This window comes from Perna viridis, chromosome 2 (genome assembly GCF_037379345.1).
Source record: "Perna viridis isolate PV_CMFRI_1.1 ecotype Kerala chromosome 2, ASM3737934v1, whole genome shotgun sequence".
NCBI lineage: Eukaryota > Metazoa > Mollusca > Bivalvia > Mytilida > Mytilidae > Perna > Perna viridis.
Genome location: NC_142446.1, coordinates 43,541,890 through 43,567,084, shown reverse-complemented (window position 1 = coordinate 43,567,084; position 25,195 = coordinate 43,541,890). Strand labels below are relative to the sequence as shown.

The following is a 25,195-nucleotide window of genomic DNA, read 5'->3' as shown; positions in this document are numbered from 1 at the left end:
GCTCCTTTTCAAAGTGTCTGGATCCAGGTCAGTGTACCAGTGGGGATCTTGTCTTGGTCAAGATAAGGTAAAATTGTTACAGGGAGTGTAACATATACAAAGTCGCTGAGGGTAGAATAGTTTAATTATGCAGGTACTTAGGGTCGGGATTTTTCCGTTTATGTCCTTAGTTTGTTTGTTAGTTTGTTGTTTTTGTTGTTGCTTTTTCGTACTTAAAGTATAGACCTGTAATTCAATCATTCAATGAAAGGTCTCTGGTTAAAGAGAAATCAAAGTGCTGATAGCACTGGCGGTTTTTGATTCTTGTGAAATGTATACGCTCCCGAAAGAAGCGTTTATGGTTGTATTATCAACTAGGTTCTGTATACTTATGGCAAGAAAAAGCATCAATATCCGGTTTGTACCTGCATTTTCAGGAGCTGAAAAACAGCATAATGGCAGCTTCATTTTCGTATACTTGTGTATGTGCGATTGAGCGCCAAACCAGTCTCGGAAAATATTTGCTGGTTTCGATAATTAAATACAAATCGAATCATAGTTTTTCCAAGATAGGGTTGGCCTTATAGTCTGCAGTATGGCTCCCGGATGTTTACGAAAATTACGTCATCAATATTACCCATAATTCTCGGGTCATAAAAATTGCGAAACGAAAACGAACCAAATCGAAACGAAAATAATCGATAAAAGAAAGAATTGAAACGAAACAATTCGATATCAAATCGTAATAAAAACATAATTAAACCATACTAAATGAAACAGAATGCAGCGAAACTGAATACAATAAAAGAAATCTTTTAAGACGTTTCACAAATTTTAAGAACCATATTGTTAACCAGTGCCGGACAATTCAATCCAAAGACATTTCGGACCACGAAAACCAATAATTCTTTATGAATGCCGAACATTTCGGCCAATAAACATATCAGACCATGACAATTAGTATAATGCTTTAGGACAAATATATATCATTACAAAATTTACCATACTTGAAGGTATACCATATCAAATAAGAGCTGAAAAAAATTTTGATTTTATTAACGTTCTTCGGGAGCGTTAAAAGGTTTCATCTTCATCATATTAGCATGAACAAAATTTCAAAGATTATATGATGTTATATAAAATTGTGAGATCATACATTGCATTTACATACTATTAAGAACTGTCCTTTTTAAATATGTGTAAACTGAAAATCAATCTATACTACTGATGTAACTTCTCACACATTTACAAATTTTGTTCCATTTCAAAGCTTTAAAAAATAATTTCCTTAACACAAAATTTTCAAAAAAAACTAGACACTTGTATCAATTTGAATTTTCCCGCCAATTTTAATTGGATAAAATCACTGCTCTTCACTTCCTGTTTAAAAAAATTTAAATATTAATGACAGGATGGATAATTTGACTTATAAGTGTGTTAAATGAAAATACTTGACACATTTTATACTTCCAGACGCATAATTGCACGAAATTAATTCCCTAAATGTAAATTTATTACTAAATATCTTCCAAGGCCAGACAGGACAGGCGCGTAGCTGAAGCCAAATTGAAGTGTGGGCTAAATTACGGCAGGGGGCGAAGCTCCGCGTAGATAGCGTTTTAGAGCATCATTTATGCCTCTCCTGGATGTATTTTATCTCCAAAATTTTTTTTTAATGGCAAAATTAAGTGCAGACAAAAGCTTTTTTGCCTAACGGCAGCTACGCGCCTGCAGGAGTCTCTCAAATGTTGAGTTGATATGAAGACTGGATCTTAATATAATTTGCATAAAAAATAGAAATTATTGAGCTGATAAATTGCAAGAAACATGTTTACTTGTTATAAAAAATGTATTGGATGATATCAAAGGTATTACATTTGGATTTTATTTTTTGTAGTGTTCAGAAATAGTAGGGAAGTTCCAGTGATAGACCGGTGACATAATATATTTTGGTCCTGAACCCAAAAAAAATCATAAAACACAAAATTTGAGAAGATCCTGGATTATCATATACATGTCGACTCCGTGTATATCAGAAAAAATCATATGGATAGTATAAATGCAATATTTGCTCCTAACACACGATTGTATATTTTTTTCTCTTCAACAGAAAAAAAATCCGACCCCAAGAACCTGTGTCATAGTATGCAGGGATTTTTGAATATTCTAACACACTGACAATTATCGTCTCTCGGTGTTGTAAATCAACTCATCCATATCGAAAACCTCATCACCTGTCTCAAATGGAATCGTCTTAACCGGAAGTAGAGCATCAGGCCGGTAAATTTTTGACAGGTCTCGGCTCTCGGAGAATACAGTATAGTTGCTTGTGATTTCAAATATTAAGAAGAGGTGTTATTATAACATAACGTGCATTTTGGATATTTTTATTTCGGGTGAAATCGGAGGGTGTTTGACCGAAAAATTGTAACCATTCCGACTGGCTTGCATCGATCTGATTTGGAAATCAGTGAAGTGGAACTTTCACGGTAGTAAACATCGTTTAAGATGTCTTTCTTCACCAGAACAACAAAAACTATTCGCACCATCACGGACGATGGATCTGGTCCTAAAACAGAGACCAGAACCTATACTTACGGGGATGATGGTCCCAGCATCGGCTATAGAGGAGGAGGCAATGTTGATATTGGATTTGGCAAGAATTTTGGAGGAGGCAAATACTCAATAAACATTGGCAATTTCATTGGTGGGGGTGGTGGCAGCAGTGGTGGAGGGGACAGTCGCCCAGACCCTGGACGCAGGAGATGTGTTCGCCAACCATCACAAAGACCTCAGGTTGGAGGCCGATCATATCGTAAGGAAAAGAAGAACCCTTTTGCTGGTTTGAATGACCAGAGTTATGACAACATTAAAGCAGAGTGCTTGAAAAATGGAATACTTTTTGAAGACCCAGAGTTCCCAGCTCAGGATGATACAATCTTCTTCAGTAGATCACCAAACAGACCATTTGAATGGAAACGACCTGGTGTAAGTTTTGTTATTTTATAGTTATACTCATAATACTGTGTACATTTTGTACTCCGCAATTTATTCTGGGACCAAATATTACTGATACATGTATATGTCCAAATGCAGTCTGAAGGGCTGTGTACAGTGGTAATATGTGTTGCAGCTTTTGTCTCTTGCACATTAAAGATATAAATTAAAAGCTATTAAACCTATTAGTATCTTTAGAGAGAAGAAAGCCAATTATCTTGATACTGAAGTAGAGGCATCATAAGATCAAAGGAACATTCCACTTAATTGGAGGGCTACCACTGTAACCACTGCCTACCAGTTGTTGGAATACATTTTGTATTTTGTAACTGTTAGTCACTTACATGTATTCTGTTGAACCAAAATGTTTTATTCATAAAATTGCACCACAGATTAATCAGAATTTGACGTAACAACTTTTGAATTATTACTAAGTTATGTAAAGATCTTCATATTATAGTGTAGGTGTTGTGGAAAAATCTTTTGGACAGGTAAAATATAGGGTTGTCTGAGTAGATGTACATTTACATATGTAGATGTATTTGTGAACAGACATGTACATACATTTACAGGTACATGTAATTAGAGTTAAGCCTTAGTAAAACATATGTATGCAATGGAAATAAATCAAAGGAGTATGACTAATCAGATGGGGTCATAAAGATTTTATCTCTGCTGAGAATATAGATGATTATACTGTACCAGTTCTCTTTTATTGTTCAATATCAGATGGAAAAACTACAATCTGTTTCTTTGTCAGATGTTTACATATACATATCTATCACAAGGTGGAATAATTGGCTGTTTTCATTGCCTTGATGTGTGTAATTGAAGATGGAATATTATGTCTTCTTCAGTCTATTGTTTTATTTTTTACCTATGTGGAAAGCCAACAAAGGGTTAATTAGTCTGATAATCTACACATACATTGTATGTTTGTTACTCCCCATTTGGCATACATTTTACATGTACATATAATGTAGTTAATGTGTGATAAAATTGGGTGGCTTTTTCAGATACTCAGAACACTTCTTCAGAATGTCATACATGTATTTCATCCAGGTTACATTATTGAACCCAATCAATATTGTACTATGAAATGATCTTTTGATTGGAGAACCCATTAAATGTTCATGTACAGAAAAGGGACACGTCAGATCACATAATAGTATTGTTCATGCTTTATACATGTAAGTTCTATACATGTACATGTACATTTGTAGCCTATCACTCTAGATGGCATATTGATTCTGGTTATCAATGAATGATTACCTAATTAAAGGGATTCTTCAATGTTTATTCACATTGTACCAGGTTCATGCAATTTAGCTGTATTTTTCATTTCAGGAACTGGTTGACAACCCAGAATTTGTATCCTCAGGAATCAGTAGATTTGATGTGAAACAGGGAGAACTTGGTAGGTAGAATTTACATGTGATGATAGATGATTAACTTGTAGACTATTTATACTCCCACCATTTCTTCACAGAATATTAATGGTATGTTTATTTTGTCTTTTATACACTCACCATAGTCATCACTTATTTTAAATATTTAATTCTCTGTAGTGTAGTTTCTGGGAACTCCCTTTTTGTGTTACTCTTATTACAATGCTATTAGCCAATGATGTTTTAAACTTAATATTCAAGAGTTTTTACTTAAGTTAATACCATTGGGTTATGTTTTTGTGTATACTTGCTCTTCATAAACATTTTCATAGTGTTTTTGCATTTTCTAAATTACAGGCAGCTCTATAGCATAATTAACTCCTCATATCTTTCTGTCGCCTGTTTCTTCTTCATAATCAAGTATTCAGCATTAAAATGACTATACAGCTTGTTGTAGAGAGTCCTATGTCTATATTTAACCATCTTTTAGCACAGCTGTCAATATATTCTTCTGTAGAGTAATGTTTATCAAGGCTGCATTAGATCACCCGCATATTGCTTCATGTTTCATGTACATGTTGTATCTCTTTGATTATGCTGGTGCATAGGTTCATGTAATTTGGTAATGTATTAGCAGCATATATTTCTTATTTAATGTACACTTATAATTGTTGCTTCGTCTTCATAATTTTAGGGAACAAAACACTTGTTATAAGTCCAACTATTTTAAAAACATGGAAATACTAGAAATACTACATTGTTATTTATACTACAGGCATCACATTATACCTATACATTTTTTAAATTATTTGAGGACTCATTTCTTTTATTAAAAATGTTTGTTTTTATGTCTTCTCTATATTGTACAAATCCTGGAGGATATCCTTTAAAAAATGGGGGAATACTTACCTTTTAGCCAAAGGTTATACATGTACATGTAGGATTAGCAGTAGTTGGGTTCACATTTGAAAAAGTGAAGTAAAGATAGTTGCTCTTATATTACATTCATCAGTATTTGAACCTATTGTACATGTTCATTGCATTCAGTTGTATATACATGTATATGTGAATTCTCAATGATAACCTTAGCACAAAATAGTAAAACATATATGTACTACATTTGTACATGTACATTGAAAAGCCAGCGGATGCTTTTATGATTTTAAACATGAGTTTAATCCTCTTGAAATTAAATATTATGGATTTGGCTGTTGAATCACTTTTATGTACACATCAATCTTGATTATTCAAGAATGAAATGTTTTGAAGACTTAAGTATAATGTCAACATTTTAACTACATGTATATAGTAAATCTTCTAAAAGTTCAGAGGTGAGTATTTGAGAATGAAGTGTAATCTCACTACTTCTCTAAAGGTCATAATCAATCAATACTGACAGAGTATCAACACAGTGCCATGTGTACACACAAATTGATCAATATAATGCAAGCAGTATAGCAAGAGATGAAGTATAGTGTGAATTGCTATGGTAAATAATTATTACCTGCAGCAGTTATACTATAGAGAGGTTGAGGTCATGACTTTGTGCATTAGTATTCTGTGCCCTGGTTTCTAAGTGCTACAATGTATTTCTAAAAGATAAATATTTATTGTTCAACTTTAATTTAGATCCATGAATTGCTCTTCATTTTACATATAAAAGTATTATACATGTACAAGTAGATTCTTCTATTTTAGTACTTGTATAACCTTCTGTTACTGAACATGTAGGTTTGAATTTCAGGGGTGGTTGGGAGCGTTTCTCTCAAATTGTGAGATTTCTTTTAGCTTGGATAAAAATACATTCATTTCTGTGGACTCCTTGAAGAACATAATGTGCACACATACTTGACTGTTGGCAGCAGGGACAGTTCATTGATTATTAAAAACATAAGGTGTCTAATTCATAACTGATGTCTGAAGAGTTCATATAACCTGAACCTTGTTCTTCGTAGATGTTAATTTTATGTATAAAGTAAATTTATCAAGAGGAAAAGACAAATTGACCGTACTATATAAATGTATACAAATTTACAGATACATGTACATGTATGTTTATACATTTATACCTTAAGAAAAAGATTAGTTAATGGTCCATACAGATAAGTGAATCTTTTTTTGGAAGGACTACAAGTGATTTTTCTAGGCATATTCATTTTAGTCATTGACTGATCATTTTCTCAAGTGACTTAAGCTTTTTTTCTGGATTTTGACCCATTTTAATCAAAATTTGTATGTTTTTGTACAAAATCCCAAAAAGTGACTAAAGCTTATGAAATTCTGGCAAAAACACTGATGTGGATTTAGTATTGTAATTAAAGGTAATGGTAAGCTATATAGCTAAAGTCAGCAAAGTACATGCAATATTGACAGATGAAATTTTTATCAAAAACATGAAATAATTTGGTGCCAGTTTTAGGTCTTTTAACCTTTTCTATTTGTATATTCTGGGTGTTTGCCTGTAAACATAATTATCTAAGCGGTTTTTTTTACATGTATGTTCTTGCTTGCTCATCATTTCTGTGGTTACTTCAGGGGTATCTAGATTGATAATACCTACAAATGTAGATAGCTAACTCTTGAAGCTACAAAAAACAACAGGCTGTTTTCCTATTAAATTTTTGATCATGGCATTACACATCCTGGCAAATTGCTATCATGAGAAACAGACATGCTTTAACAGACTGTAATGAGTATACTAGAAGTAATTATCCACATTCATTCATCAACATTCATTCCAGACTATTCACCTACAAATAGATCCTGTTTAAGTACTATTTATTATTGATCTCCTGTTCAATATATATTTTCCCTGAGTCGACAGATTAACCTGTGCTATAAGTCAATGTGTGTAACATTTCATTAAGAAGGTGAGGAATGCTGGTTTAATGTATGTTATTATGAAGGTTCAAGGAAGCATGTATTTATTATTACACCTTTGATTTGCTTGATATACCAACCTCAACCATGTAGGCAAAAATTGACATATGACATTGTAGGAGATTTTAAAAACTTTTAAATTTTTGTGTTGGATTATTATTTAAATGGCTAAACATATAATTACCCTCTCCAATGGTACATGTAGATGTATGTTTTGTGGAAGTTCCTGGTTTCTATAACCTTTCTTTGCTTGATTTGATCAGAATTAGTCCTTGTAAATATATGTTAGTTTTGAGTATGCTACACATATATTTATATGCATCAATAAGACATGAATAAGAATTTTATTACTGATAAATATAGGGGAAAAGGCATACCAGTGAAAAAATGTCATTACATTTCATTAATATTTCAACTGATGACTGGTTATTTAGCCTTTTCACTGGCAGATTCAGAAATTCCAAAGGAGGAGAGTGTATGGGGAGGCATTCCAGTTGTTTCCAGTTTTTACTATGTAATCAACCAAACTTCTTGAGCATGGTAACTTTTATCCTCCTTTATACATGATTTACATGTGTACCTGTATTCATGAACATATATTATCTTGATAATTTTCAAAGTTCCAATAGGAACTACTGTGTAATGGTATTAATCATACACAGTACCTTGCTGTTAAGTGAAAGGGATGTGAGCCAAAAAAGAAGACCTTGGCTGCCAACAGCTTACACTTGATTTTTATTGAATATTAATGCATCACCAGTTATTGTATACATTCTTTGTACCAATATAAAGATTGTATTCAGATTGTTTCCTTTACCTTGAATTAATTAGACAAGATATGAATTTCACATGTACCTAGTGACAGGTACAAATATGTCATTGGATTCCAGGATCATACATTACATGGGAAAAATCTCTTTACTTCAGTGTATTTTATTAGGATTTTATTTCCCTGACCTTCTGATAACAACATAGTTAAGATAATATAATGAAAATAAATATGCAGTTATCAAAATAATAAAACCATCCAAATTTTCAAATTTTTGTTATCGTTAAACCATGTGGGTTAAACAGTGTAAACTGTAAACAGAAATCTGATAAGCTGAAATTTTGACTCTTTAATGTTTGATCCTACACCTAGGCTTATAATATAACTACAGATAATCTACTAAAACAACTCCTAGTATTTCTGGTAATTTGTGATATTTAATTTATTCCTTTTCTAAACATTCTAGAAACAGTGTGAAAAGAATGGCTCAAGTTATAGTATAGAAAAAACTAATGTGCTGTTTGGGAAGTAGCAATTTTTAAACCAAAAGCCCTAGACTGTCACATTTTCTAAGTAGTTAAACACCTTTTTGACATTGTAATATCCAAGCATTGGTTTCCCCTTTCCATGTCCACCTTTACAAAATGTCTTTAAGTGATTGGGATTAATAGTTTTAGAGTGGGACATTTTAATGATATTAAAAATTTCGATTGGGCATTCTTAATCATTCTTTATATAAAATTATATTTGAATGAGACCTTTTCAGCTGGAATATGATAATCCCAATCACTAGTATAGTACTCCCAGAAAGAAGAATTTTCTCAATTGGCGTAACTACATTGCAATGGAAACATTAAAAATTATACAATGTCTAAACTCGAGTATTCCCCCCATCTTATATTCTGGAAAGAAGAAAAAACTGTATTTATTGATCAACTTACACTGTCTGGATGGATTTTCTAACATTCTATCTTATCCATTGATGGGGACAACCAATACATTTTAGTGAAGGACAAGTTCATTGTGAAATAGGATAAACTAACAATATTTAATTTGGGCCTATCCATTTGGTCCAGGCCTGTTAGGTGTAAGATGTTATGACAAGAAGAGACAATTGATTAACCACAAAAATGAACAGTAAGCAGTGCATACATAATGATGAGCTGAGTGTATGGTTGAGGGATAACAAGGTTAAATTCTTTCACTGTATAAATATGTATGGGTGTATTTCTAAAAACTCTGTTAATTGTTTATTCATGTACATGTATGATGTTTGTTATATGATGTACAAGTACCACTTGTAGGTAATATTTAAGATGGTTTTACAATGTACATGTACATGTTTTAAGATACATGTAATTAGTACTTGCACATTTACCTTAAATATTGCATAATGAACATTTACGAGTTTGTCATTATTCCAGTGTGGATTATGTATCAATATATATTTACCAATTAATTAACAAACCCATATACAGTGAGATTGCTTTTAGCTCATCACTATGGTAGTCTGTTGTAATAGAAATTTAAATTATATTGTCAGTTAGGCCAAGTAAACTTAAATGGGAGATTCTCATCCAACCTTCAAATAAAATGTGGTGCTGGTGGAAGGATTTTACTTTTTTTTTTTTATATTTCTTACAGGATATTTGTAATTTTAGCTATCTGTAGTATAGATATGTTCTAATCAAAAGCCACATCAGTTTCAGATCTCGAAAAGAAACATAGTATTTGTCATCAAGAAGTAAATGATTTGTGTGTTATACTATCTCAATACTTGAAACTGACGCGAAAAAATCCAGATATTTAAATTCCCAGCCCATCTTTTTTTTATTTTTTCAATTTTGCAGGGGCGGGGATGAGAATCTACTAATTAATTTAATTTGGCCTTATTCTAAAAGTACAGTGAGTAACTGCTTACTCATGAAAGCCTCTTGTTCACATTTGTTTAATGTTTTTTCCACATATTTGCATAAAATTCATGTAAATCGTAGTACCATTCTGATTTGTACAAAACTGACATACTGTTTTTTTTTTAATGTTGTGTTCCCTGCAGTATTTGAAAAGGGAAAGGTAATCCAGGTAAAAAAAGGGCACTCTAGCACATTACATCTGCTCAGGGAAAATTGCTGAAAACGGCTCTGCCCTTTTAAAAACCTATCATAAAGGGCATAACACATATCCAAAGCTAAATGAACACCATACTATGGATTTTCTAATATCTTTACATTTTCAATAGGATAAAACATAGTTTGTACAAATATATCGGGTACATGAGGTCCATAATTGAATTTGACATTTTACATTGTTTTAAGAATGAAAATATTTTTATTGATACAGAATCCCTTCAATACATTAAAAACATGATTCTAATTAATATATAAATTTGAAATAACTACATGTATCAACTTTTTGATACTACATGTACATGTATGTGTAGTTTGATTGTACCTGTATGACCCATCATTTCTTTAATTCACCTTTATATATGCAGTGATTTTTCTAGGCTTAGTCATTTGAGTCATTTACTAATCATATTCTCAAGTGACAGAAGCTTTTTCCTGGATTTTGACCCATTTTAGTCAAAATTTTTATATATTTGTACCAAATCCCCAAACGGAACTAAAGCTTTTGAAATTCTGGCAAAAACAGTGTATATGTTGCACTTTTCTGACTATATAATATTTCTATTATCAGGTGACTGTTGGCTATTGGCTGCTATTGCTTCCTTAACCTGCAATGATGTTCTACTACACAAAGTTGTTCCTCATGAACAAAACTTTACTGGTGACTACTGTGGTATGTTCAAGTTCAATATCTGGCACGAAGGAAACTGGACAGAAGTTGTTGTGGATGATAGACTTCCAACATACATGAATCAACTCGTTTTCATGCACTCAGAAGACAAACATGAGTTCTGGAGTGCACTGCTGGAGAAGGCCTATGCAAAGTAATGCTTAAATTTAGTAGTTCCGTTATTATATAAAGTATGGTACATGTATACATGTATACATGTTGTATGTATATGAAAAAAGAACATAATTGTTTGGACCAACAACTGTTATACCACTATAACCTTGGTTCCCTTGATTATTCTCTCTTAAACCAGCTTTTACTGATTTGTAATAAGTAATCATGTACTGGAATCCAGCTTTTACTGATTTGTAATAAGTAATCATGTACTGGAATCCAGCTTTTACTGACTTGTAATAAGTAATCATGTACTGAAATCCAGCTTTTACTGATTTGTAATAAGTAATCATGTACTGGAATCCAGCTTTTACTGATTTGTAATAAGTAATCATGTACTGGAATCCAGCTTTTACTGACTTGTAATAAGTAATCATGTATTGGAATCCAGCTTTTACTGATTTGTAATAAGTAATCATGTACTGGAATCCAGCTTTTACTGATTTGTAATAAGTAATCATGTACTGGAATCCCAATTGAAACTTCACACCATTGATTATTATATTTGATATGGCAACTTTTGATAGGACAGTAATTTCTACCTATACATTATTATTTATAGGCATGAAGGCATGATTAATTGTGAATGACAATTTTTCAATTATGTAATATAGATATTGTACCTGTTCATTTAGCAGCTATTCAGTTTTTTTCATTTCTTTTACAGTGATGTAATAACTTATAAATCAGTTTAAGCATGATATTAGTATGCATGTTAGGGTATGGTGCAAAAATTCAGATGACAGTTTCTTATCAAGCTATGAAAAAAGATACAGTTCAGACTTCAAACACAGCACTATCAATTGTTAATCCTTGAAATGTCTTTTCTTTAGAAACATTTGTTGGCATACAGGTTATTATTGGAATTCTGTTAAATTTGTATTGCATTACAGATTACATGGTTCCTATGAATCCCTGAAGGGAGGCAGTACAAGTGAGGCTATGGAGGACTTTACAGGAGGGGTGACTGAAATGTTTGACCTTAAGAAGGCTCCAAAAGACCTCCTCACAATCATGTTGAAAGCTCATGAGAGAGGATCTCTCATGGGTTGCTCTATAGATGTATGTTGTCGTAGACATAAAATTCAATCTTGCTTCTTTAACTTCAATTCAACTTCTTTGGAATTTCCTACTTACATTTTTAAGATACTTAAGCACTAAGATTGAGCTAAAGTACAGGTATAACTTTTCACTCTTACAGCTGAAGCATGGGTAATTTGTAATTGGCCTGAATATTTTATGATGAATATAATTTCTACATTCTTTGTAAAACTAGTGAATCTAGTGTCTGCATTTTAAAATCTATATGATGTATCAACATTATAGAAGCTTTTTAAGTTTAAAAAATGTATTAAGCCCTCCAAAGTTACATTTCATCACTGAAATATTGTAAGCATGCACATTAGATAAAACCAATTGATTCACATTAGCACTGCCTTGTTTGTGAAAACAGACTGATTATTTTCTGAGATTCATGTTACAGGCTGACCCTAACCAGTTGGAAGCAGAACTTGCCAATGGTTTGATCATGGGCCATGCTTACAGTGTCACCTCTGTGAAAATGGTAATCTGCTTAATATATGTCTAATTGACTACATCATTCATATTGGTTTGATATTAAGCTATGGTACACCCTTTATCAAGTAGCCTTTAAACAATATATCCAGTTTCATCTTTTCATATTAACTGATGAAAAAAGTATTTACACAAGTGAAAATAAATTTATCTTTATCATCATATCCCACACAAAGTTGAGATAACTCAAAGGAAAAAAAGTCATTTTAAAGGAAAGGTGACACTTCCATATACTATGCTGCTTAATTTTATAATTACTTGTACTAGTCTGTCATATTTTTACAATAAGGAAAATGAGTCAATGACATCTGAATTTACAGTATCTTCTTTGATGTACATGTACAGGAACTCCCGAGTTCTTTGATTGGTGAATTGCAGTGACAGGTTAATAACTCTGGCAATGATTATCACAGCTGATTATCAAACTGTGTGTTCAGAAATGCTGCTCAAGTTAATTTTCCTCAACCTATATTTTTGGGGGGGGGATTTTAATTTTTTGTGTTGTTTTAAATTGTTAGAACTCAATATCTTGAATTGCAATTTAAGTTTGATAACAAAAGATGTGTTTTATATGAAATGTTGTATATGAATTTAATTTTAGGCACATAATTACTGGATAATTCTTGAATCCATCAATAGCAATTGTAATTGTAAATTAATTTTTATGTAATTTTTGGCAATCTATTATAACTGCTTGTGAAAATGATTTTCTCCTAACATTTGCATGTACATAAAGCTTTGTCTGGAACTTCCCTACCATTTCTGAACTTTACACGAAAAAAATAGTCCAAATGTAATTCCTCTTAAATCATTCAATATTTCTTTTATAGCTGGTAAATATGTTTCTGGCAATTGCTCAGCTCAATCATATTCTATTATTCTGCAAAATAAAATTATAGTCTAGTACATGTATGTAAAAATAAGTTAAAATAAAAAAAACGGTGGCGTCACTATGAATTATTCCTTTTGTAAAGTTTTAAAAAGCATGTACAAAATTATTTCTTTATATTCATTAGGTTGAGATTCAAACTCCTGGAAGAAGTGGAAAGTTACCTATGGTGCGCTGTAGAAACCCCTGGGGAAATGAAAGTGAATGGAAAGGAGCCTTTAGTGATGAGTATGTAAAACAGTGACTTTGCTTCTCTTTTATTATCTATCCCCTCACCCAGAATGTTGCAAGAGGCATTAGTCTACCATCTGTCCTGATACATTGTAGTAAAATCCTTTGTTTTTGACCTCTTGAAGTCACAGGTCAGTTAAAGGTCACAAAGTCAAATAGTTGCATAGATAGTGGTTACCTTGCTTCATATTGACTTATTTTAAAAAAAAAATACCTCTTTACATATTTTTTGAAGGAAAATGTTGCTAATTTGAGCCCAAATACAAGACGAAACCTCTGGTTTGAAAAATTTGCACACCAAAATAGCTGTGATAGTGGTGTACATTTATTGTAATCTGGGGAGTCATTGCTTCATCTGTTTTAGAATTAGAATGGGCCATAAACTAGCATTTCATTTAGTTTTTATCAGATTTTAATTTTTTATAATATTCTCATGAAATTCCCTGATTGCATTTTTCAAACTGATTGCAGATATTTCTTACAGTGTTTGAGTTATAAGGGGATAAAAGGGCCATTCCCAAGAAATTAAATCTTCTGTCTGATTTTGAAAAAAAAATTAGATTAATTAATTCCTTATGTGTATTTTTCAAACAGATTTCAGATATATCCTTACTGAACTGTAAATCCCAATGCTAAAGTGTCAAAAACTAATATTGTGTCAACGCTTAACTGAAGTAAGCAGAATTTAACATGCTGCAGTCATATCATGCTGCACTCCATGAGGCTCTTAATTTGTTTTGATATTATTATCCCTGTTGGAGGTTTTGTAGAAGGCGTTTATTTGCATGCTAATGTGTTACTAGTTTTTTATTCAAGCCTTACCATCATAATGTACAAAGTGGCATGTTCTGCTAATAAATGCTGTATTGGCAATGGTAAATAATAATACATTGTAATTATCACGCACAAAGTGATGTTTTGGCTACAGTGCTATCCAATATTAGATAATATATTGACCTTTGGCTTTGCCTTAATCCAATTCAAAAGAACTTTATCCAGTCTACAGTGTAAATGTAAAATAGAAATTGTTTGGTAATGATATATGATATACTGTATTTGGTTACTTGACAGCTGCTATAAATGATCAGAAATTTTCATCCAGGCTCTGATAACCCATATCCTATCTTTTTCTAGCCCAAATTGACTTTTATCTACAAACCTGCAGAACATTGTGATACAAATATATTGAAGAAAAATATCACTTTATATGGAAATTAATTTGAATTGTACCATTTTATGAATCTTTAATTCTGATGAGATATGTGAAAAACTTATAATGACACTGCATTTTTCTTGTTGACCTTAATTTTAAACCTTGTCCTATATCAGCCCTTAAGCACACTTTCCGTTTGATATGGAATCTTAAATTAATATTGAAACTGTTTTACATGTACAATGCTATGCTTCCCAGTAAAAAGGTTTCAGTTGTTCTGTTAGGTAGTAGTAGAATATAGTGGAAAAGCATTATAAATATCTTGTTTTCTTGTTTAGTTCTGAAAGATGGAAATTCATCCCAGATGAAGAAAAAGAAGCCATGGGTCTGGCCAAGGAAGATGATGGTGAATTCTGGTAGGGTTCCTGCTTGATTTTATTCAGTTGTGAAAAAATATCTGTATGAAATGGTCACTTGTTGCTACATGTATTTCATGTGTCAATAGTTTAAGAAGCTTTTGCTAAGCTTAACCTCTTCATATATGCTTCTGTCTGAATTTTAAGAAGAAACAACACAATCAGCCAATGAAATATAGTACAATAATATTTTTGCAGTTGGATTAATTCCAACAACTAAACCCAAATATGAAAGACCTATAAAAAGATAAAGACATAATTGGTAAATATGCTCAGTGCTATACCTTATAAATATAAACTACACCAATTAAAGACACAAACTTCTTCTGAAAACTATATAATTGAGTTCAGAATTTTACATGGAATTTTATTATCGATTCATACTTTAAAAGAGAAAAGACCATGTCATTCCAGTTATTTGCTTTGCCTTCCCTGAAGGTGAAAACAAGGGGGATTATATTGGGGTGGGTCCTTTCATTTTTACAGAAAAAATGTGTTAAGATAGAATAAAATTGGTCATTTATTTGGCTGGGCACTTTGATAAGGAACCAAAATAAACTAGTACTTTGTCCCTTATGACAGTATTAAGAGATTTCTGGTCCACTGAAATTTTGCAAGGGTCCATCATTTTTTTTTCAAATGCCCCATTGAAATCTTGAATAGTTCCATAGGCTCCTGTATAAAATGGGTCCATTTTGGTCTAAAGTCAGGAAAAACCCTGAAATAAGGTTTACTGAAGAAATTTGATGCTCAAATTTATTTCCTTACTGTAAAATAATTGTTTTTGTACATCTTGTACTTCTTAAATACTCATTATTCTCCCCATATGATTTGTTTTTAGGATGACCTTCGGTGACTGGCAGTCTAACTTCCAGAAACTAGAGATCTGTAATTTAGGTCCTGACAGTCTGGATGATGATGAATTAGTCAAGATTGGGAAGAAGAGGTGGGAATCTACTGCTGAAGTTGGTGAATGGATCCCTGGAGTTAATGCTGGTGGTTGTAGGAATTATCTCCGTAAGTTACAGATGATCTTAATTCATTTAAGATTCATGAAAGATTTTTCATTTTACCACTTAGTTTTGTCACACGAATACAATAGACAAGCCTCTTTCTCTACACAAATATTAGTTATATTGTAATTTTCTTACAAATCCTGCTGATGCATGCAGTCAAGTTAATCACTGACTGATTCAAGTGTTAAAAATATTAGCACAAGTAACTATCAAAACTGCAGTGCATTTTTTTTTTTTGCATTCATGATGGTAGGTGTTGTTGTGGGGATCTAAAAAAAGTTTGCTTAAAATCACACTATGATTCAAAATAATGGAAGTCAAAGATTTACCCTGTAGAAAGGGTACTGGAATAAAATTACCGAGCAGAAAGAGTTATGGTTCTTGTTATTGTTGATACTTATTAAGTAGCAGTCTTTCTAAAAATCTGAAAATCTGACGGGAGGTGATTCATGCATGTCAAAAACCCACGGAATTCAGTTTTATTTCTTGTTCAGAAACAGATACTAATCACATAATCAGTCTTAATTTTCATTTGGTTGTTGCACTTTTGAGATAAAAGTTATATAGATTATTCATGAAATTTGCTCTTTGCAAGAGTTATCCTTCTTGATTTAGTTTCATTTGGTAGATTTTAGATGAATGAACAATTTTCTAAAAAGTGCAGATCTGAATGCAGAAAAGATTGTTGTTTTGTGAAAGTATAGCATATATAGACTGAAAAAGCTTTTCTTCACCATGAATCACTTTACCATTGGCAGTGTCTGAATTTTATGTGGACTGTTACTTAAGTATTTGCTGTGAAGAAACTAGTGTCCTGAAACACATTTATGATCCTATATTTATGCAGAATAAAGGTAGTATCAGAAAAAAAATCTATTATTCTAAATAGCAGATAATACAATACTCCTTTCAAAACACAAGTTATGTCTTAGCCTTGTTCTACAAAAATAGAATAATTATTTCCATATGTCAGTAATGTCTAATCTTATAAGTGAAATGTCAAGAGTATTTTCACATTAATATGAAAATGATGTAATATTCGGATAACTATTAAGAAAGAACAATTATGAAATTGACTGTACAATGACAATGGAATTCTGAAATAGACTATACTATTGTTTGTAACATATGCCATATTTCCTGTCAACTTACATGAATAAGACAGATAAATGTGTTTAAGCTGTCTTTCTGGCACAATATTTGCACTGATAAGATGATACAGAGCTGAAATATTCATGTACATATCACATTCCATTAAGAGAGGGTGTGTAAAGGGTTAATACAGTGCAATATGACAGTGTTATAGTTGAAAATATAGGACACATGAGGAGGGCAATCTAGTGTATTATGTGCTAGACATACCCCAGCCCCTCAGATTTTTTTTTATTACACCTAGTGTGTTAATCAATTTTTATAATGTGCTTGACACACAACAGACCCTCAGATTTTTCTTTTTATTACACCTAGTGTGTTAATCAATTTTTATAATGTGCTTGACACACCACAGACCCTCAGATTTTTCTTTTTAGTACACCAATAGTCGGCGTCACATAAATAACATACTGTTAAAATTTGAATAAAAATATTTTCTACGACTTTATTGACACCTACCGTCGTTTAAATTGTCTTAAATGACTTGCTCATTCGTTTAGCCAAACGGCTTCTCCCTAAACATTGAATCGTTAAATTCCGGTCAGATTTTAATTCTAGGTGCCAATATTTACATTGTAAAAAGTCGGCCATGTTTACAGTGATCGGGTTGCTAGGAGATGTTGTTTACGTTTAAATGGTTTGTCCAAAAACCGAAGAACCCAGAATGCACTTCGGCGTTATTTCGGATATCTCGGATTTATTTTACGCTAACAACGTACAATACCGAGAAGTTGATCAAGCAGACGATTGTCACCGGAGTTCGACGGGAACTTACGAACTTCGTTTGTAAACAAATCATCCCGTAAAAACCAACATGGCGGATATTAGTATGGGATTTTCCCGTAAGGATTTGTTACGCATGATTTAAGCTAATAAGCGACTTGTTTTTGAGAAGCTGTTTGGCTAAACGAATGAGCAAGTCATTTAAGACAATTTAAACGACGGTTGGTGTCAATAAAGTCGTAGAAAATATTTTTATTCAAATTTTAACAGTATGTTATTTATGTGACGCCGAGTATAGTGTGTTAATCAATTTTTATAAAGGAAAAGGGAAGTTACAATAGTATTTGCAATGTTTATTTCATATAGATAAGGCTTTGATGACACTATTTATCAAATTATCATTAGGGTACTTTGAAATTATGAAGAGGGACAGAGGGGGTGGGATCCAGCACGTCCATTTTTATTTAGTGAGGTCACTGTAGATTTCATCAGGTAGATGGTAGTGTTTCCAGTTAAATGAAAGTGTAGAATTTTCTTTTAATTGTTTACATGAAATGAAATTTTACTCATATTTCCAACACATATAGTGTTGTTCAGGATAGTTGTGGTAAGTTTGGTTGTTTATTCCTGGCCTGAAATTTAAAACATTCTCTGAAAATAAATATTTCTGATTTATATAAAAGGATTCATATTAGTAAAGATCTATGGTTTGTGACCTATTTATTCTTTGTAGGACCTGTTGAGATCAAAATTACAAAAGTGGTCTTTGAACTCTTGTCAGTAGTGTAGATGTTTCATAAATGATAAAAATGTATAAATGACTGTAGGGAGCTTTTATTCTTAAAAGCGAACATGAAACCTTTGGACCATGTCTTAAATAGTTATATATTTTTTTTTCAGAGACTTTCTACACCAATCCTCAATACCGAGTGACTATAACTGACCCTGATGATGATGAAGATGACCTGTGTACCATATTGATTGGAGTTTTACAGAAGGATAGAAGAAAGAAGAGGAAAGAAGGATTAGATATGTTAACCATTGGTTATGTTATCTATAAGGTAAATAAAACATCCTTTATACCCATGGTCAACAGGTCTTTGGTGTATGTGATGGTTGTCATGTCATGTCCCATAAATGGCATAATCCATCCACCCATCATTTTTATGGTTTCAAGAATAATGCTAAAAGAATTTTCAAACAACTTTCCTTTTTTTAACCATAAAATACTGGTCCAGTTTGATCCTGGGTGATTTGCTAGTATATGTCAGAAGTTATGGCCCATTTTAACTCAGAAAATTTGTAATGGGGGGTAACAGTGATCAATCAACTTTCTGGAAGTTATGTGCTTTGATTGTTTGTAATGTTTGCATTTATTTATGCCTTTTTGTGTACATGCCTTTAAAGTTTAATTTGGTCATCATAGACTGTATCAGATGGAACCCTGATTGGCAGAAAAGGTCATTTTAATAACAACATCAAATATAGATACCACTTTGGTTTATAGATAAAATGATTTTCCTATTAATAATTAATAGCTTTTCTTGATAGATCTTAAAATTTGAATAGCCCTTTAATTAGACAGTGTAAGTGGTACTTTTTTCTTGCACTAATACTATGATGTTAATACTATTTTATGATGGTAATTATAGCTTAAAGACCCTGACTGTGGACCTTTAGATGTCAACTTCTTCAAGTACAATGCTTCTGTAGCCAAATCACCATCATTCATTAACCTAAGAGAGGTCTGTGGTCGTCACATGTTACAACCAGGAACCTACTGTATCATACCATCTACATTTGAACCTCGTGAAAAAGGAGAATACTTGTTGAGAATCTTCACTGAAAAAGCAAATGTCACAAAGTGAGTTCATTGAGTATATTTAATCTTGACTATTCCATGCCATTCATTAGTTTCATCCATCTCTCAAAATCTGAGAGGTTGGAGGCAGAAATTATTTTCTAAGTTGTTAATTTTTATGAAATAGTTTTAAAAAATACAGCTGTTAATATGTTGATTAATAAGAAGAAAATTTAAAAAAAAGCTTAAGGGTCTTTTCCAACCAAGATTTGATATAAAAAATATCAATATAAAATTCAACAAATAATGTATGAAGGGAGGTAATACATTGTTTTTTTTTTAGTGAAATTGATGAAGAGACATCTCTTACTGAAGACCAGGTAATACTTGTACTGTTGAGGTTCATGTATAGCAAATAATTTAAGTCTATATTTTTTCATAGATCAATTTTGTTTCTCTAGAAGATATAGTTTTATAGATAGTATGATATTGAGAAAACTATATTGCATAAATGCAACCAGTTTCATATTAGGTGTAGTGCTAGTAATGAATTTAGATTAGAGTTAAAAGATGATATGATTGGGTGAATAGATTCTGATGAGTAATTATTGAGGATTTACATTGAAATTGAGCTTTAAATATGATGAGATTCATGTATTCTTCTAGTCAATTTTTTTTTTACTGATCAGTCAAAAACTGTGATACAGACTTATGTCCATACATCTGTTATGTTTTGTTATAAGTCTGTAATGATAAATTTCAGGCTTTTTTTTTAATCCAGATTTTAAGTATGTGAATTTCACAAAAAGTTATGGTCCTGGAAATGGACATGGAAATGCTGGGTGTTAGTACGTTCGTCCATCTCAGTCCATCCATGTTTTCGCACTTCTTTTTTGTTATGCTTTTACCAAATAAGTTTGTTTTTGGTATGTGGCCTGATTATGAAGAGTTACAGATTTAGTTTGAATTGGTTACAGTTGAATGAATTTTATGGAAGTAATGGCCCTTGGACTTAGAAAATTTCAGTGAATTTACAGTTTTCCACACTTTCTTTGTAATGTTTCACCAATTAATTTTAAATTTTGTGTGTAGTCTTACTATGAGAAGTTACAGATTAAGTTCAACTTTGGTTACAGTTGAATGAATTTACGGAAATTACAGCCCTTAGTATTGAATTGATCGTTAGTTGTGTCTCTACAGTGGGTGAAAATATGGTGTTCTCTAACTTATGTAATTTTTACAGTATTTGTGCTGTTTTATATTAGGAACATTCCATATTGCATGAAAGTAGGTCAAATATGATAATAAAAATAATATTATAAAGTTAATTTCAATCTTTTCAGTATTACCAGTACTAACTGTAGAACATATATTTACAGAAATTCAGTAAACATTTCAAGTTTTTAGGCTTGTAGTGAAAATATGGCTGAATCACAAATGATTTTTTTTAAAAACACCGCTTTTATCTTTCACTCTTGCATTTTAAACAGCTGAATTAGCAAATGATGCTTTCTTAAGTCAATATTTTAATGACCAGCTCAAAACATGTTGCAGAAAGTTAAAGAAGGAAATCTCTAATAAAACTACTGAATTCTGTTGAATACCAATGAGGTCATCTAAAATGAATTATTTGGTTCCAACTCCTATTTTTTTTAATTTACAACCTTTTTGAGAACATTTTTTTCTGGTAAAAATTACTCCCTTTGAAGCACTTTATTATAATAGCTTTCAAATTATTTTATACAATAGAATACTCATTTCTACAAACATTTTTCAGGGCACCTGAGAAGTAGTTTCGTATTGCCTTAAATTACGTATGAAAAATTTCTGCCTCAACATGTCATTTCTGCTATAAGTAACCAAATTTTACTAAATTTTAATAAATATGATTCTAAAAAAGTTCTGTAACAATTAATATCAGTGTTTTGTTAGAATACTTTTTCTCCCAAGTAATACTATTAATTTGCAGAAAAAAAATGTATAAACCTTGTAAAAAACACTGAACTTTCCATTATCAAATATGGTCTCTAATAGCAACATATTCTGTGAAAAATGTAAGGGGACAAAATATATATGAAAACTAATGCATGGCTCTACTAAGTTACTAACCCTAATGTCTATATCAGTCTTAACACTATATGATAACAACATTTATCTGCCTAACAGGATGTTAAATGTTATAATGTGATTCTACCTGGGACCAAACAAATGTTACCACAAGGAGCGTTGAGCGTAAGTCAACTGCCTAAATTCTGCCGTGACTTGCAAGTGTTGCAGAATCATCACATATTCTATTTTTCAGATTCATTAATTATTTCCATTTTTTATTCTCTTGAAATGGCCTTAAGCATGGAACCTTTCCTTTAAGCTGATCTGTGATAATAGCTTGAAACAAGTAATGTTTACTAATATTGAGTCATATATTGGGCAATGATTGTGTTGAAATGATTGAGCAGGGGGTATAAAGTTTAACATTGTACATCTATATGTATTCGCATACTTAAATCTTCAAAAGGTTTCTTGTTGATTTTTCAATGTTACTTAAGAAATAAATCTAAATCATGGTTTTTTTTTCTTAACTTAGCCATGGAATTATTAACTGTTCTGTCCTTAGTACTGTATTTCAAAGAAATTTGATGAAGTTTAGCCATGCCACATTGGAAAATAAATAGTGAAAAAAATCAATAAAGGCATATTTATTCTAGATCATGCAAATAAATAATGGAAGATTATAATCTCTTCAAGTGAAAGCTCAACACATCATAAAATTCATTATACCGTTAACCCTGCTTCAGTTTCTAGCAACACAACTTACTTACACTTGTTATAGTTTCATTACTAACTCAAAAACATTTTGTGTTAATATGCGTATCATGCACTTCCAAGGAAAAGTTTTATCATATTACCAGTTTGTCCATAGTATTGATGTATGTAGGTTTAACCCAGTTGATAAAATTAAATTTAGCTTTATTCCCAATTACTACTTCGATATCCTCTGAAAGCTTGATCAGTTATTTTACTTTTGAATTGTGATGTCGAAGTTTTATTATCTCTACAAGATGTTGACACTTAAAAAATAGAAAATAAAAAAAAAATGTTTCAATAATATTATAATATGTTGTGACTTCCCCTATCTTTGTATAACTGTAAGGAATGCTTTGTAACTTAAAATGAGTAGATTAGAGAACTGCCTTAAGGTAGGAGTTATGTGAATGAATGCCACTAGTGGATTATGGGAAAAACGTTACTGTTGCCGTTACTATGCGAGTTATTTCCCGTTGACCACAGACTAAAAAATGTACGACTGGAATCGAAATTCCAGCGAATATTTCATTTGTAAATTGTATTATACTAAATAACATAATCTTCACGGAATATAGAGACCAGAAGATGTTCACTAGAAAGAAAAACTGAATGCACAAGAAAGTAATAACGACAATTTGGAATGGAGACAGGCCATGATATAAGAATCAGGATCATTTTAAACATATCTAAACACATGCTTGATGTTGTAAATTGTCAAAAATAAACTCATTTATTTAAATTCACCATTCTGATCACAAATGACGATCAATTTGTCTTTAATGTAGCACAATAAAATTCAATTGGCACCGTAGCAGTGCGCCAGTTTGTGTGATATTCAGGTTCGTTGTCAGTTTACATGGAACACCTAGTTGAATGAACACAAAACTCACTGACATCTTGCATAGTTGAACTACAAACTACTAGTTAGTCTTTTTTTAGTTTTTCAAGTCAAAATTCAATTTAACGAACTCCAGATGCCCTTTTTTACATGTACATGTACTTCTCATAATACAGTTTGTTATCAGTTGATAAGCTATAACTTAAGTGCTACAAATAACACCATACCGTAGACTGACACCATTCCTTAGAAAACTGAATGATCAAAATTACTATACCCCATGAAATATCAGTTGCCTTTGACAAGGGTTTTCTAAAAAGAGGGGAAGTGGACAAGGTTACAGTAGTTTGACAGGTGCACATTACACAAGTAGAATGCATTTATTTTTTTTCATGTCTGACATTTATAAGCCCGTGAAAAAAAGAAAAACAAACCTGAGAACCATTATGAAAAAATGGCATGAAAAGCTGTTATTATGATGTATTTCCAACAAGATTGTTATGAGTACATGTAGCTATACGTATAGTGGAGGGTAGAACGTAATTAGAATTGGTATGTGCTACAATAAACTGATAGGATTAGGACAGAATTATACATAATTCATAATTCACCTGTATTTCTATGTCCCATATCCCCTCATGACAAGGAATAAATTCACTGTAATATTATCCATAAAATCAGTATCTCAATTGTAAGGCACCTATTGTGTAATACTTCAGAAGATTTCCCAGCTTTCCTATCACTGTCAGCTGGTGTCTCCTTCAGTAAGAATACAAAGACTTCATTAAATATCACACCTACCAAATATCACATATGTTCTTTGAGCTTTTTTTATCATTTAGGCCATGCAAAAATGCAGCAATTATGTATCCATTTTTTTTTAATTTTTAAGACATCTTTTTCGCAAAACAAATATGTGTTATAAAATAAATGAATATACAGAAAATGCATTCGTAAAATATAGCAATCTGAAATAAAATGGTTGGACAATGCTACACATATTTGTAAATCACCTTCTCCTTGAAAAACTTTGTTTCTTTGCCTTTTCGGTATTTTAATTCCCATTTCCAACATCTTTGAATTCATTTGAAACTGAAAAAAACTGTGTCCAGGACCTTCTGTTCACTAATTTTGCTACACATACTATACATGAAACAAGTGTTGTAGCTAGCCTAGCGTTTCATTTACAACCGTATAACATGTAAAGATATGAAATAAATTTTGACATTACCGAAAAAAAACGGAAAAAAAAAGGTAAGTATTCCCACTTTATGGGAGCATGACGGGTAAACGAGTCCCATTGTCAAGTGATTTTTATACATCTTTTGATAGCTATTAAAGATGACAATTATATACTATTTTTTAAAGAAAATTCTAGGCACCATAATTTCACAATACTAAGAAATAATTTAATACCTGCTGTTTTTTAACAATTTCCATACATACCCTATGTATTTTCATCATTGTTCTAGTATATTTCAAATCTATGTACTTAGGAAACAAAATCCGATATGATGTCATTTTTCTTCTGTCATATATTTGCATTCGAGTCAATCTTTCCATATGCAAAATTTCAGAAAAATTCTAGGTTGTGATATTTACATATCTCCTAC

General features: G+C 31.7%; 1 protein-coding gene across 17 annotated transcripts in view; it reads left to right on the top strand.

Moving 5' to 3' along the window:
• The first annotated feature begins 2,215 nt into the window (after positions 1–2,215).
• The window catches only part of LOC148625225 (calpain-9-like), a 33,445-nt gene continuing 10,465 nt past the window's right edge, over positions 2,216–25,195 (top strand). For 6 of the 17 annotated variants that reach the window (XM_088568617.1, XM_088568616.1, XM_088568614.1 and 3 more), the window contains exons 1-12: positions 2,217–2,967; positions 4,324–4,393; positions 10,711–10,963; positions 11,877–12,045; positions 12,467–12,547; positions 13,575–13,675; positions 15,170–15,247; positions 16,089–16,264; positions 19,039–19,199; positions 19,791–20,002; positions 20,283–20,319; positions 22,106–22,171. In XM_088568617.1, the coding sequence (XP_088424743.1) occupies positions 2,488–2,967; positions 4,324–4,393; positions 10,711–10,963; positions 11,877–12,045; positions 12,467–12,547; positions 13,575–13,675; positions 15,170–15,247; positions 16,089–16,264; positions 19,039–19,199; positions 19,791–20,002; positions 20,283–20,319; positions 22,106–22,171 (1,884 nt within the window). In that variant the 5' untranslated portion in view covers positions 2,217–2,487. Of the gene's footprint in view, positions 2,968–4,323; positions 4,394–10,710; positions 10,964–11,876; positions 12,046–12,466; positions 12,548–13,574; positions 13,676–15,169; positions 15,248–16,088; positions 16,265–19,038; positions 19,200–19,790; positions 20,003–20,282; positions 20,320–22,105; positions 22,172–25,195 lie in introns of all 17 variants that reach the window. The other 11 variants (XM_088568622.1, XM_088568618.1, XM_088568620.1 and 8 more) reach the window with 4 other exon arrangements.